Here is a 16,570-nt window from a genome sequence, read left to right as displayed (position 1 = left end):
GGACAATATCCAGGCTTGGGCAGATAAGTGGCAAGTAACATTCGCGCCACACAAGTGCCAGGCAATGACCATCTCCAACAAAAGATAATCTAACCTTCTCCCCTTGACATTCAATGGCATTACCATCGCTGAATCCCCCGCTATCAACATCCGAGGGGCTACCATTGACCGAAAACTGAACTGGAGAAGCCATATAAATACCGTGGCGACAAGAGCAGGTCAGAGGCTCGGAATCCTGAGGCGAGTAACTCATCTCCTGACTCCCCAAAGCCTGTCCACAATCTACAAGGCACAAGTTAGGAGTGTGAAGGAATACTCTCCACTTGCCTGGATGGGTGCAGCTCCAACAACACTCAAGAAGCTCGCCACCATCCAGGACAATGCAGCCCGCTTGAGTGGTACCCCATCAACAAACATTCACTCCCTCCACTACAGATGCACAGTGGCAGCAGTGTGTACCATCTACAAGATGCACTGCAGCAATGCACCAAGGCTACTTCGACAGCACCTTCCAAACCCGCGACATCTACCAACTAGAAGGACCAGGGCAGCAAATACATGGGAACACTACCACCTGCAAGTTCCCCTCCAAGTCACACACTACCCTGACTTGGAACTCTTTCGCCGTTCCTTCACTGTCGCTGGGTCAAAATCCTGTAACTCCCTTCATACCAGCACTGTGGGTGTACCTACCCCACATGGACTGCAGCGCTTCAAGAAGGCAGCTCACCATCACCTTCTCAAGGGCAATTATGGATGGGCAATAAATGCTGGCCTGGCCAGCGATGCCCACATCCCGTGAATGAATTAAAAAAAAGTTATCCCCTATGTACTTGTGATGACATCCAATTTAAAATTTAACGAGAATATTATATCCTGTGTATTAGTGATGACATCTAATTTAACAATTAACCGGAATATTACCCCCTGCGTATTAGTGATGACATCTAATATAATAATTAAACAGAATATTATCCAGTGTGTGTTAGTGATGACATCTAATTTTACAATTAAACAGAATATTATACCCTGTGCATTGGTGATTAAATCTAATTTAACAATTAACTAGTATATTATACAGTGTGTGCTGGTGATGACATCATATTTAACAAATAACTGGAACGTTTAACACTATATCATCTATCATGTTCAATTTAACTATTAAACAGATTATCGACTGTGCATTGGTGATGTCATCTAATTTAACAATTAACCAGGATATGATACACTGTATATTAGTGATGACAGCTAATTCGACAATCAAACAGATTATACCGTGCGTATTAGTGATGACATCCAATTTAACAGTTAACCAAAATATTATCCCCTGTGTATTAGTGATGGCATCTAATGTAACAATTAACCAGTATATTATCACCTGTGTATTAGTGATGATATCTAATTTAACAATTAACTGGAATATTATACACTGTTTATTAGTGATGACATCTAATGTAATTAACCAGAATATTACACACTTTGCATTATTGATGACGTCCAATGTATCAATTAACGAGAATATTATACAGTGTGTATCACTGATGACAACTAATTTAACAATTAACCAGAATATTATACACTGTGTATTAGTGATGACTTCTAATTTAACAATTAACCTGAATATTGTAGAGTGTGTGTTACTGATGGCATCCGATTTAACAATTAACTGGAACGTTTAACACTCAATATCAGCTGTCATGTTCAATTTTACTATGAAACTGATTAAAGACTGTGTCTGAGTCATGACATCTAATTTAACAATTAACCAGAATATTATCCCCTGTGCATTAGTGATGATAACGAATTTAACAATCAACCAGATTATACTGTGTGCATTAGTGATGACATATAACTTCGCAGTTAACCAGAATAATATGTCCTGCGTATCAGTGATGAAATCTAATTTAACAATTTATGGAATATTACACACTGTGTATTTATGATGAAATCTAATTTAACAATTAACCAGAATGTTATGCACTTTGTATTACTGATGACATCCAATGAAACAATTAACAAGAATATTATACACTGTGTATTAGTGATGTCATCGAAGTTAACAGTTCACCAGAATATTAGCCCCTGTGCATTACTGATGACATCTACATTAACAATTAAACAGAATATTATCACCGGTATATTGGTGATGACTTCTAATTTAACAATTAACTGCAATATTATCCCCTGTCTATTCGTCATGACATCTAATTTAACAATTAACTGCAATATTATCCCCTGTGCATTAGTTATGACATGTAATTTAACTATTAACCAGAATATTGTCACCTGTGTATGAGTGATGACAAATAATTTAACAAATACCCAGAATATTATACCCTGTGTATTAGTGATGACATCTAATTTAACAATTAACTGGAACATTATCCCCTGTGTATTAGTGATGACATCTAATTTAACAATTAACCAGAATATTATCCCCTGTGCATTAGTGATGATATCGAATTTAACAATCAACCAGATTATACTGTGTGCATTAGTGATGACATATAACTTCGCAGTTAACCAGAATAATATGTCCTGCGTATCAGTGATGAAATCTAATTTAAGAATTTACTGGAATATTACACACTGTCTATTTATGATGAAATCTAATTTAACAATTAACCAGAATGTTATGCACTTTGTATTACTGATGACATCCAATGAAACAATTAACAAGAATATTATACACTGTGTATTAGTGATGTCATCGAAGTTAACAGTTCACCAGAATATTAGCCCCTGTGTATTACTGATGACATCTACATTAACAATTAAACAGAATATTGTCACCGGTATATTGGTGATGACTTCTAATTTAACAATTAACTGCAATATTATCCCCTGTCTATTCGTCATGACATCTAATTTAACAATTAACTGCAATAGTATCCCCTGTGCATTAGTTATGACATGTAATTTAACTATTAACCAGAATATTGTCACCTGTGTATGAGTGATGACAAATAATTTAACAAATACCCAGAATATTATACCCTGTGTATTAGTGATGACATCTAATTTAACAATTAACTGGAATATTATCCCCTGTGTATTAGTGAAGACATCTAATTTAACAATTAAATGGAATATTACCCCCTGTGTATTAGTGATGACATCTAATTTAACAATTAACCAGAATATTATCCCCTGTGCATTAGTGATGACATCGAATTTAACAATCAACCAGATTATACTGTGTGCATTAGTGATGACATATAACTTCGCAGTTAACCAGAATAATATGTCCTGCGTATCAGTGATGAAATCTAATTTAAGAATTTACTGGAATATTACACACTGTCTATTTATGATGAAATCTAATTTAACAATTAACCAGAATGTTATGCACTTTGTATTACTGATGACATCCAATGAAACAATTAACAAGAATATTATACACTGTGTATTAGTGATGTCATCTAAGTTAACAGTTCACCAGAATATTAGCCCCTGTGTATTACTGATGACATCTACATTAACAATTAAACAGAATATTATCACCGGTATATTGGTGATGACTTCTAATTTAACAATTAACTGCAATATTATCCCCTGTCTATTCGTCATGACATCTAATTTAACAATTAACTGCAATATTATCCCCTGTGCATTAGTTATGACATGTAATTTAACTATTAACCAGAATATTATCACCTGTGTATGGGTGATGACAAATAATTTAACAAATACCCAGAATATTATACCCTGTGTATTAGTGATGACATCTAATTTAACAATTAACTGGAATATTATCCCCTGTGTATTAGTGAAGACATCTAATTTAACAATTAAATGGAATATTACCCCCTGTGTATTAGTGATGACATCTAATTTAATAATTAACTGGAATATTATCCCCTGTGTATTAGTGATGATATCGAATTTAACAATCAACCAGATTATACTGTGTGCATTAGTGATGACATATAACTTCGCAGTTAACCAGAATAATATGTCCTGCGTATCAGTGATGAAATCTAATTTAACAATTAACCAGAATGTTATGCACATTGTATTAGTGATGACATCCAATGAAACAATTAACAAGAATATTATACACTGTGTATTAGTGATGCCATCTAAGTTAACAGTTCACCAGAATATTAGACCCTGTGTATTACTGATGACATCTACATTAACAATTAAACAGAATATTATCACCGGTATATTGGTGATGACTTCTAATTTAACAATTAAATGGAATATTATCCCCTGTGTATTAGTGAAGACATCTAATTTAACAATTAAATGGAATATTACCCCCTGTGTATTAGTGATGACATCTAATTTAACAATTAACCAGAATATTATCCCCTGTGCATTAGTGATGATATCGAATTTAACAATCAACCAGATTATACTGTGTGCATTAGTGATGACATATAACTTCGCAGTTAACCAGAATAATATGTCCTGCGTATCAGTGATGAAATCTAATTTAACAATTTACTGGAATATTACACACTGTCTATTTATGATGAAATCTAATTTAACAATTAACCAGAATGTTATGCACTTTGTATTAGTGATGACATCCAATGAAACAATTAACAAGAATATTATACACTGTGTATTAGTGATGCCATCTAAGTTAACAGTTCACCAGAATATTAGCCCCTGTGTATTACTGATGACATCTACATTAACAATTAAACAGAATATTATCACCGGTATATTGGTGATGACTTCTAATTTAACAATTAACTGCAATGTTATCCCCTGTCTATTGGTCATGACATCTAATTTAACAATTAACTGCAATATTATCCCCTGTGCATTAGTTATGACATGTAATTTAACTATTAACCAGAATATTGTCACCTGTGTATTAGTGATGACAAATAATTTAACAAATACCCAGAATATTATACCCTGTGGATTAGTGATGACATCTAATTTAACAATTAACTGGAACATTATCCCCTGTGCATTATTGATGACATCTAATTTAAAAAGTAACCAGAATATTATCCCCTCTGTATGTGTGATGACATCTAATTTACCAATGAACCAGAATATTATTCCCTGTGTATTAGTGATGACATCTAATTTAACAATTAACTGGAATATTGTCCCCTGTGTATTAGTGATGACATCTAATTTAAAAAGTTACCAGAATATTGTCCCCTGTGTATTAGTGATGACATCTAATTTAACAATTAACTGGAATGTTTGACACTCTATATCAATTGTCATGTTCAATTTAAATATTGAACAGATTATAGACTGTGTATAAGTGATGACATCCAATTTAACAATTAACCAGATTATTATACACTGTGTATTAGTGATGACACCTAATTTAACAATTAACCAGAATATTATACACTGTGTATCAGTGATGACATCTAATTTAACAATCAAACAGATTCTACCGTGTGCATTCGTGATCATAGCAAATGTAACAATTAACCAGTATATTATCCCCTGTGTACTAGTGATCACATCTAATTTAACAGATAACCTGAATATTACATCCAGCGTATTCGTAATGACATCTAATTTAACAGTTAAATGGAATATTATACATTGTATTTGTGATGACATCTAATTTAACAATTAAGCAGAATATTGTACACTGTGCACTAGTGATGACATCTAACTTAACAATTAACCAATATATTATCCCCTGTGTATTAATGAAGAAATCTAATGTAATTAACCAGAATATTATATACTGTCTATTTATGACGAAATTAAATTTAACAATTAACCATAATATTATCCCCTCTGTTTTCGGGGTGACATCTAAATTAACAATTAAACGGAAGATTATCCCCGGTGTATTGCTGATGACATCTAATTTAACAATTAACTGCAATATTATACACTGTGTATTAGTCATGACATCTAATTTAACAATGAACCGGGATATTACCCACTGTGCACTAGTTATGACATCTAATTTAACAATTAACCAGAATATTGTCACCTGTGTATTCGTGATAACATCCAATTTAACAATTAACCTGATTATTATACACTGTGTATTAGTGATGACATCTAATTTGACAATTAACTGGAACGTTTAACACTCTACATCAGCTGTCATGTTCAATTTAACTATTAAACAGATTATACACTGTGTATTGGTGATGACATCTAATTTAACAATTACCCAGAATATTATACAGTGTGTGTCGGTGATGACATCATATTTAATAATTAACTGCAACGTTTAACAATCTATATCAGCTCTCATGTTCAATTTAACTATTAAACAGATTACAGAATGTGTATGAGTGATGTCATCTAATTTGACAAATAACCAGAATATTACAGACTGTCTATTAGTGTTGACAACTAATTTTACAATTGACCAGAATATTATACAGGGTGTGTTAGTGATGACATCTAATTCAACAATTGACCAGCAGATGATAAATATTATCCCCTGTGTATTAGTAGTGACGTCGAAATTAACAATTAACCAGAATATGATCCCCTGTGTATTAGTGGTGACACCTAAATTAACAATTAAACGGAATATTATCCCCAGTGTATTAGTGAAGACATCTAATGTAATTAAGCGGAATATTATACACTGTGTATTAGTGATCACATCTAATTTAACAATTAATCAGAATATTACACACTGTGTCTTAGTGATGAAATCCAATTTAACAATTAATTGCAATATTATCCGCTGTGTATTAGTCATGACATCTAATTTAACAATTACCCAGAATATTATGCACTGGGTATTAGTCATGACTTCTAATTTGACATTTAACCAGAATATGATCCCCTGTGTATTAGTAATGACATCGAATTTAACAATTAATTAGAATATTATACAGTGTGTGTTAGTGATGACATTATGTTTCGCACTTAACTGGAACGTTTAACACTCTATATCAGCTGTCATGATAAATTTAACTATTTAACAGATTATAGACAATGGATGAGTGATGACATCTAATTTAACAATTAACCAGAATATTATCGCCTGTGTATTAGTGATGACATCTAATTTAACAATTAACCAAAATATTATCCCCTGTGTTTTAGTGATGACAGCTAATTCAACATTTAACCAGAATACTCTGCCCTCTGTATTAGTGATGGCAGCTAATTTAACATTTATCCAAAATACTATACCCTGTGTATTAGTGATGAAAATTAATTTAACAATTAACTGGAATAATATCACGTGTGTATTAGTGATGACATCTAATTTAACATTTAAACAGAATACGATGCCCTGTGTATTAGTGATGACTTCCAATTTAACAATTAACCAGAATACACTCCCCTGTGTATTAGTGATGACATATAATTTCAAAAGTAACCAGAATATTATCACTTGTGCATTAGTGATGACAACTAATTTAACAATTAACTGGAATATTATCTCCTGTGTATTAGTGATGACATCTAATTTAACAATTAACTGGAATATTATCACCTGTGTATTAGTGATGACATCTAATTTAACAATTAACCAAAATATTGTATCCTGTGTATTAGTGATGACATCTAATTTAACAATTACCCAAAATATTACACCCTGTGTATTAGTGATGCCATCTAATTTAACATTTAACCAGAATATGATCCCCTGTGTTTTAGTGAAGACATCTAATTTGACAATTAACCCGAATATTACTCACTGTGTATTCGTGATGACATCTAATTTAACAATTAACTGGAATATTATCCCTTGTGTATTCGTGATGACATCTAATTTAACAATTAACCAGATTATTATACACTGTGTATTCGTGATGACACCGTATTTAACAATTAACCAGGATATGAGACACTGTGTATCAGTGATGACATCTAATTTAACAACCAAACAGAATCTACCGTGTGTATTCGTGATCATAGCAAATGTAACAATTAACCAGTATATTATCCCCTGTGTACTAGTGATCACATCTAATTTAACAGATAACCTGAATATTACATCCAGCGTATTCGTAATGACATCTAATTTAACAGTTAAATGGAATATTATACATTGTATTTGTGATGACAGCTAATTTAACAATTAAGCAGAATATTATACACTGTGTACTAGTGATGACATCTAACTTAACAATTAACCAGTATCCTATCCCCTGTGTATTAATGAAGAAATCTAATGTAATTAACCAGAATATTATATACTGTCTATTTATGACGAAATTAAATTTAACAATTAACCAGAATATTATCCCCTCTGTATTAGGGGAGACATCTAAATTAACAATGAAACGGAAGATTATCCCCGGTGTATTGCTGATGACATCTAATTTAACAATGAACCAGGATATTACCCACTGTGCACTAGTTATGACATCTAATTTAACAATTAACCGGAATATTGTCACCTGTGTATTCGTGATGACATCCAATTTAACAATTAACCTGATTATTATACACTGTGTATTAGTGATGACATCTAACTTAACAATTAACCAGATTATTATTCACTGTGTATTAGTAATGACATCTAATTTAACAATTAACCAGGATATTATACACACTGTATTAGTGATGACATCCAATTTAACAATTAACCTTATTATTATACACTGTGTATTAGTGATGACATCTAATTTAACCATTAACTGGAACGTTTAACACTCTATATCAGCTGTCATGATCAATTTAACTATTAAACAGATTATACACTGTGTATTGGTGATGACATCTAATTTAACAATTACCCAGAATATTATACAGTGTGTGTCGGTGATGACATCATATTTAATAATTAACTGCAACGTTTAACAATCTATATCAGCTCTCATGTTCAATTTAACTATTAAACAGATTACAGAATGTGTATGAGTGATGTCATCTAATTTGACAAATAACCAGAATATTACTGACTGTCTATTAGTGATGACAACTAATTTTTCAATTGACCAGAATATTATACAGGGTGTGTTAGTGATGACATCTAATTCAACAATTGACCAGCAGATGATAATTATTATCCCTTGTGTATTAGTAGTGACGTCGAAATTAACAATGAACCAGAATATGATCCCCTGTGTATTAGTGGTGACACCTAAATTAACAATTAAACGGAATATTATCCCCAGTGTATTAGTGAAGACATCTAATGTAATTAAGCGGAATATTATACAATGTGTATTAGCGATGACATCCCATGAAACAATCAATCAGAATATTATACACTGTGTATTAGTGATCACATCTAATTTAACAATTAATCAGAATATTACACACTGTGTCTTCGTGATGAAATCCAAATTAACAATTAATTGCAATATTATCCGCTGTGTATTAGTCATGACATCTGAGTTAACAATTACCCAGAATATTATACACTGGGTATTAGTCATGACATCTAATTTGACATTTAACCAGAATATTATCGCCTGTGTATTAGTGATGACATCTAATTTAACAATTAACCAAAATATTATCCCCTGTGTTTTAGTGATGACAGCTAATTCAACATTTAACCAGAATACTCTGCCCTCTGTATTAGTGATGGCAGCTAATTTAACATTTATCCAAAATACTATACCCTGTGTATTAGTGATGAAAATTAATTTAACAATTAACTGGAATAATATCACGTGTGTATTGGTGATGACATCTAATTTAACATTTAAACAGAATACGATACCCTGTGTATTTGTGATGACTTCCAAGTTAACAATTAACCAGAATACACCCCCCTGTGTATTAGTGATGACATATAATTTCAAAAGTAAAGAGAATATTATCACTTGTGCATTAGTGATGACAACTCTTTTAACAATTAACTGGAATATTATCTCCTGTGTATTAGTGATGACATCTAATTTAACAATTAACCAAAATATTGTACCCTGTGTATTAGTGATGACATCTAATTTAACAATTACCCAAAATATTACACCCTGTGTATTAGTGATGACATCTAATTTAACATTTAACCAGAATACGATCCCCTGTGTTTTAGTGAAGACATCCAATTTGACAATTAACTGGAATATTATCCCCTGTGTATTCGTGATGACATCTAATTTAACAATGAACTGGAATATTATCCCCTTATGTATTAGTGATGACATTTAATTTCACAATTAACCGGAATAGTATACCCTGTGTATTAGTGATGACATCAAATTTGACAATTAACTGGAAAGTTATCCCCTGTGTATTTGTGACGACATCCTGTTGAACAATTAACTGGAATATTATCCACTGTGTATTAGTGATGACATCTAAATTAACAATTCACTGCAATATTATCCCCTGTGTATTAGTGATGACATTTTATTTCACAATTAACCGGAATAGTATACCCTGTTTATTGGTGAGGACATCTAATTTAACATTCAACCAGAATACTCTTCCCTGTGTATTAGTGATGACATCTGAATTAACAATTAACTTGAATATTATCCCCTGTGTATTAGCGATGACATGTAATTTCACAATTAAGCAGATTATGCCCTGTGTATTCGTGATATCATCTCGTTTCACAATTAACTGTAATATTATCCCCTGTGTATTAGTGATGACATCCAATTTAACAATTGACCAGAATATTATATCCTGTGTATTAGTGTTGACATCTAACTTAACAAATCACTGGAATATTATCCCGTGTATTGGTGATGACATTAAATTTAACAAGTAACCAGAATATTATATTCTGTGTCTTCGTGATGACATCTAATTGAACAATTAACCAGAATATTATACACTGTGTTTTCGTGATAACATCTAATTTAAGATTGAACCAGGAATACTGTCGCCTGTGCATTAGTGATGACATCGAAGTTAACAATTAACCAGAACATTATCCCCTGCGTATTAGTGATGACATCTAAATTGACATTTAACCAGAATATTATATCTTGTGTATTCGTGATGTCATCTAATTCAACAATTAACCCAAATATTATCTACTCTGTATTAGTGATGACATCTAATGTAACAATTAACCGGAATATTATTCCCTGTGCATTAGTGATGACATCTAATGTAACAATTAAACGGAATATTATACACCATGTATTAGAGGTGACATTCAATTAAACAATTAACCAGAATATTATACACTATGTATTAGTGATCATATCTGATGTAACAATTAACAATAATATTACCCCTGCGTATTAGTGAGGAAATCTGATTTAACAGTTAACCGGAATATTATACAATGTGTATGAGTGATGACATCTAATTTAACATTTAACCAGAATACTCTCCCCTGTGTATTAGTGATGACATCAAATTTGACAATTAACTGGGAAATTATCCCCTGCGTATTTGTGACGACATCCTGTTGAACAATTAACTGGAATATTATCCACTGTGTATTAGTGATGACATCTAAATTAACAATTCACTGGAATATTATCACCTGTGTATTAGTGATGACATCTAAATTATCAATTAACCGGAATATTATCCCCTTTGTATTCGTGATGATATCTAATTTCACAATTAACCAGAATATTATACACTGTGTTTTCGTGATAACATCTAATTTAAGATTGAACCAGGAATACTGTCGCCTGTGCATTAGTGATGACATCTAAGTTAACTATTAACCAGAACATTATCCCCTGCATATTAGTGATGACATATAAATTGACATTTAACCAGAATATTATATCTTGTGTATTCGTGATGTCATCTAATTAAACAATTAACCCAAATATTATCCACTCTGTATTAGTGATGACATCTAATGTAACAATTAACCGGAATATTATACACTGTGATTTAGTGATGACATCTAATGTAACAATTAACCGGAATATTATTCCCTGTGCATTAGTGATGACATCCAATGTAACAACTAAACGGAATATTATACACCATGTATTAGAGGTGACATTCAATTAAACAATTAACCAGAATATTATACACTATGTATTAGTGATGACATCTAATTTAACAATTAACCGGAATATTATTCCCTGTGCATTAGTGATGACATGTAATGTAACAATTAAATGGAATATTATACACCATGTGTTAGAGGTGACATTCAATTAAACAATTAACCAGTATATTATACACTATGTATTAGTGAAGACATCTAATTTATCAATGAACCAGAATATTGTACCCTGTGTATTAGTGATGACATCTAATTTAACAGTTAACAAGATTATACCCTGTGTATTAGTGATGACATCTAATTTAACAATGGAACCTAATTGTGTCGCTGGATGATTTCCATCTTCTATTAATAAAGAAGTCCTTTCAATGTGATATCACATCGTGTCAGCGGGAACATCAGCCCCGGCACTAACAGGGATTAGCAGCTCCAGAGAGAAGGAGAGATAGATCAGAATCTGAGAGCAATAGATTGGAATTTTAAAACAATGGGTCAGAATCTGAGAACACTACATTGGAATGTTACAACAATGGATCAGAATCTGAGAACATTAGACTGGAATGTTGCAACAATGGGTCAGAATCTGAGTTCAGTAGATTGGAATGTTGCAACAATGGGTCAGAATCTGAGAACAATAGATTGGAATGTTACAACAATGGGTCAGAATCTGAGAACACTAGATTGGAATTTTACAACAATGGATCAGAATCTCAGAACAATAGATTGGAATGTTACAACAATGGGTCAGAATCTGAGAACACTAGATTGGAATTTTACAACAATGGATCAGAATCTCAGAACAATAAATTGGAATGTTAGAACAATGGGCAGGAGATCTATCTGGGAGTTTGACTTTCTTTCTGCAAATTATGATTGGCTGCCGTTAAACAGTCGGATCTATTACGCACTGAGGTTTATTCAATACATTTACTATCCCCTCCTGGCTATTATTTGTGTCCCTGGTAAGTCTCCCTATCTATCTATTAATTCCATAAACCATGTTTAACAACATTATTGTTCTTGCCATTTACTCTGCCCTTCTTGCTGTTTTTGTTATTCCTGGAAAGTCTCTATCTCCAGATATTTGCTCTGTAAACCATTGCTACGTGTATTCGACGCTTTGTAATTTACTCTCTCATCTGTGCTGCTGTTGCTGTCCCTGGTAATTCTCTATTTGCCGCTATGAGATCTGTAAAACTTTGTCTCACTGAAATAATGTTCTTGCAATTTTAATTTTGGGAGCTGTGGAGCTAGTATCATCGGTCTTCATCAGCAATTCCATCCCCTACCCATGTACCACTTGCTCCTCACTGGTCAATGTCTCAGGCTGAAGCAGACAGTTCACAATGTCTGTATTCTATTTAAACCTGAGCTGAGTTCATCTCCATAATCTCTCCATTACCAACCCTGCCTACTACCACCTCTGCAATATCACCCATGTCCAACTCTGCCTGAGCCCATCTGCTGCATAAACCCTCATCAGTGCCTTTGTTAAATGCACACTTGACTATTCCAATTCCATCCTGCTCACTTTCCCAGTTATAAACCTCCATAATACACAGCCCATCCAGAACTCTGCTGCCTGTATCTCAACTCATACCAAATCCCGATCACCCATCACCCCTGTGCTCAAATATCTACATTGGCTCCTCGTCCGGCAGCGCCTTAATTTTAATATTCTCATTCTCGTGTTTGAATTCCTTCTTGGTCTCACCCCTCCAATTAGTCCCATTCCGCTATCCATTCCCACATTGCTGCAAATCATTTGCCTGGAAGTCTTTTCTTCAATTCCCATTTAAAAGTAACTGTTCGAAAAGGCAGGTTTGAAAATTAGGGGTCGCACTTTTAGGACAGAGATGAGGAGATTTTTATTTTCTCTCTCAGAGTGTTGTATGACTTTGGAACACTCTGCTCTGAAAGTAGTGGAGACAGGGTCATTGAATAACTTTAAGACGGAGGTAGATAGATTATTGTTAGGTAAGGGAATCAAAGGTTATCGGGTAGATGGGAGTGTAGAATTTGAAACACAAATGGATCAGCCATGATCTTATTAAATGGTGGGGCAGGCTCGATGGGCTTAATGGCCTACGTATGCTGCTAATTCATATGATACTGTGATCTTTCTCTCTGTATCTACCTCTCGCCATGATATCCAGCTCTACAGCGCCACTGGACCTAACACCATGGAAGCTTGGATCCATATAATGGTACGAGCTGAGCTGCCTGTCACTTCCAGTGCTCCATTCTGGACAGGGCTCTAGCCACGGTTCACCAAGCATGTGCTGGTAGCGTGAGGAGGGGTTTGACGTGACGTCAATCAGCCATTCCAGCAACTTTGATGTACGTCTTTGAAACTTGGTCTGTGCATGTCACTGACCGCATGTGTTAGTAACTCTCAGCTGAACATACATTCAACAGCACTAGGAACCCCCTGTAGTGTCATTTAAAAGGACCAGGCATCCAACTTACAGGTGAGGGTTTTTTGACCTACTTCTGCTACTGTAATGTTAGTGGAGGTGCTGTGGATGGATTTCTGGTGGTTGTGTTGTGAGCTGCTGCAGACATTCAGGGAGCACAGAGGATTTGGTGACCCAACTCTGGACGAGGTATGGAGAATGTAGTTACATGTCTCTGGGTCTGTAACATGTGGAGCAGAGGCTGCAGAGAGGGGATGCTCTGGAAAGAGTGAGGAGGAGGGGGCTCTGCCCTACCCACTCCGGGTTTTCTATGAGCACTTTTCCGACCTAAACCTAACCCAGGGGCAGTGTGTGAGGGGACTGTAATTCAATAAGGAGGCGGTCACAGAGCTGTGTCACCTCCTGTAACACGAACTGGAGCCTTACACCAGGGTGAGGACGGATCTGTCAGTGGCCGTTCAGGTCACAGTATCATTGAACGTCTATGTATCTGGATCTTTCCAGGCACGAGCATGAGACATATCCCATATGGAGACATAGAAAGTGATGGAGTCGTAGTCATTTATGGCACTGAAGGAAGCCATTCTTCCCATCATGTCCATGCTGGCTCTCCAGTCAGTCCCACTCCATCACTCAGTCTCTGTAGCAAATTAATTTCCTTCAAGTGCTCACCAGCTTGATTTTGAAATCATTGAGTGTCTCGACTTCCACCACAATTGTGCGCAGTGCGTTCCACGTCCCGCTGCTTAAAAAAAAAGTTCTTTCTCATATTCCACCTGCATCTCTTGCCCATCACCTTCAATCCGTGCTCCCAATCCTTTTTCCATCAGTTAATAGGAACAGTCTTTCCTTGTCTAAATTATCTAAACCTGGTCATCATCTTGTAACCTAATCTTGTATCTAAAATCCTCCATCCCTGGAACCATCCTGTTAAATCTCCTCTGCACCATTTTAAGGACCTTCACAATCTTTCTGAAGTTTGATGACCAGAATTGGACACAATAGTCCAGCTGATACCTATCCAGAAATTTCTAAATGTTCATCATAACTTCTCTGCTTTTGAACTCAATACCTCTGTTTATGAAATCCAAGATAATATATGTTTTACTAACCCCTCTCTCAATATGTCCAGCCACCTATAAAGATGGATGCACATGCACCCACAGGTCTCTCCGTTCCTGCACACTGTTTGCAACTGTACTATTAACTCTATATAGCCCTCCTACCCTTTCTGTCAAAATGCAACACCTCACACTTGTCTCACACTTCCATCTGCCACTTATCTGTCCATTCTACTCACCTATCTATGTCCTGTCGCAGGTGGTTCCGAACATCCTCACTTTTTGCCACAGCTCCAAATTTGGTACCAGAGACGGATTTTGAACTTCTACTCTGTATTCCAAGATCCAGGTCATTTACACACAGCAAAATAAAACAGTGGCCTTAGCACTGATCCCGGGGGAACATCCACTGTTTTACATCTTCCAATCTCAAAAACAGCCATTTGCTATGACACGCTGTTTCCTGTACATAAGCCGTTTTTAATCCAATTGGACACCGACCCTCCCATTCCATCAGACTCAATGTTGGGAATTAACCTTTTATATGGTATTTTATCAAACACTTTCTTCAAACCATAATAGACAACATCCATCACATTCCCTTCATCAAACTTCTCTGTTACATCATCAAAAAATTCAATTATTATTTATATAACCTTTCCCACCACCGATTTTAAACTAACTGACCAGTAGTTACTCGGCCTGTGTGTTGTCCATTGATAATCCTGGGAAGTGAGGGTGACCATCTATGTCACCATTTTCTCCCTCAGCAGGGAGAAGCAGGATGAGAGATCCTGTGGCTTTGTCAGGATAGCGGGATTCCTGATGGTGTAGGTGGCTCTGCGGGGCCCCCATGTCAACGGGGAGAGGTACAGGAACTGAAAGAACTCTCACTCCATTAATGTACAGTTGGTGTGTGAGCATGCACAGTACATCATGCTGGTGAATGTCCACTATCCTGGCAGCAGCCACCAGACCTTCATTCTGAAGCAGTGGCGGGCAACACATACTACTTCTCCAGGGACACCCAGGTACGAACGTAACCGCGGAAGAGGGGCAATCAATCAGAGAGGATGGACCCCCGACAGCCCGCAGCGTGGACCTGTGAGTTGCCATCTTGGCCAGGCCCAGGAGCAGACCAACAAGGAGATCCTCCTCCCGGCCCATGCCCCGCCGCACCGGATGCCCACAGATCAGGGTCGTGGGACTGAAGTGCAGCCAAATCCTGAGGAGCAGCCCCTTCAAATACTCAAGGAGGGGCTGCAACCTCGCACACTCCA

At 35.3% G+C, this 16,570-nt stretch overlaps 1 protein-coding gene across 1 annotated transcript in view; it reads left to right on the top strand.

The window, feature by feature from the left end:
* Positions 1–6,695: 6,695 nt before the first annotated feature.
* Positions 6,696–16,570, top strand: part of LOC137345259 (probable G-protein coupled receptor 139) — a 78,632-nt gene continuing 68,757 nt past the window's right edge. Inside the window, exons 1-2 of the mRNA XM_068008725.1 lie at positions 6,696–6,704; positions 12,477–12,774. Coding sequence (XP_067864826.1) covers positions 6,696–6,704; positions 12,477–12,774 — 307 coding nt within the window. The remainder of the gene's footprint in view (positions 6,705–12,476; positions 12,775–16,570) is intronic.

This window comes from Heterodontus francisci, chromosome 28 (genome assembly GCF_036365525.1).
Source record: "Heterodontus francisci isolate sHetFra1 chromosome 28, sHetFra1.hap1, whole genome shotgun sequence".
In the NCBI taxonomy this organism is placed as follows: Eukaryota; Metazoa; Chordata; class Chondrichthyes; order Heterodontiformes; family Heterodontidae; genus Heterodontus; species Heterodontus francisci.
The sequence above is the reverse complement of the archived record's forward strand: the minus strand, read 5'-3'. Positions and strand labels throughout refer to the sequence as shown.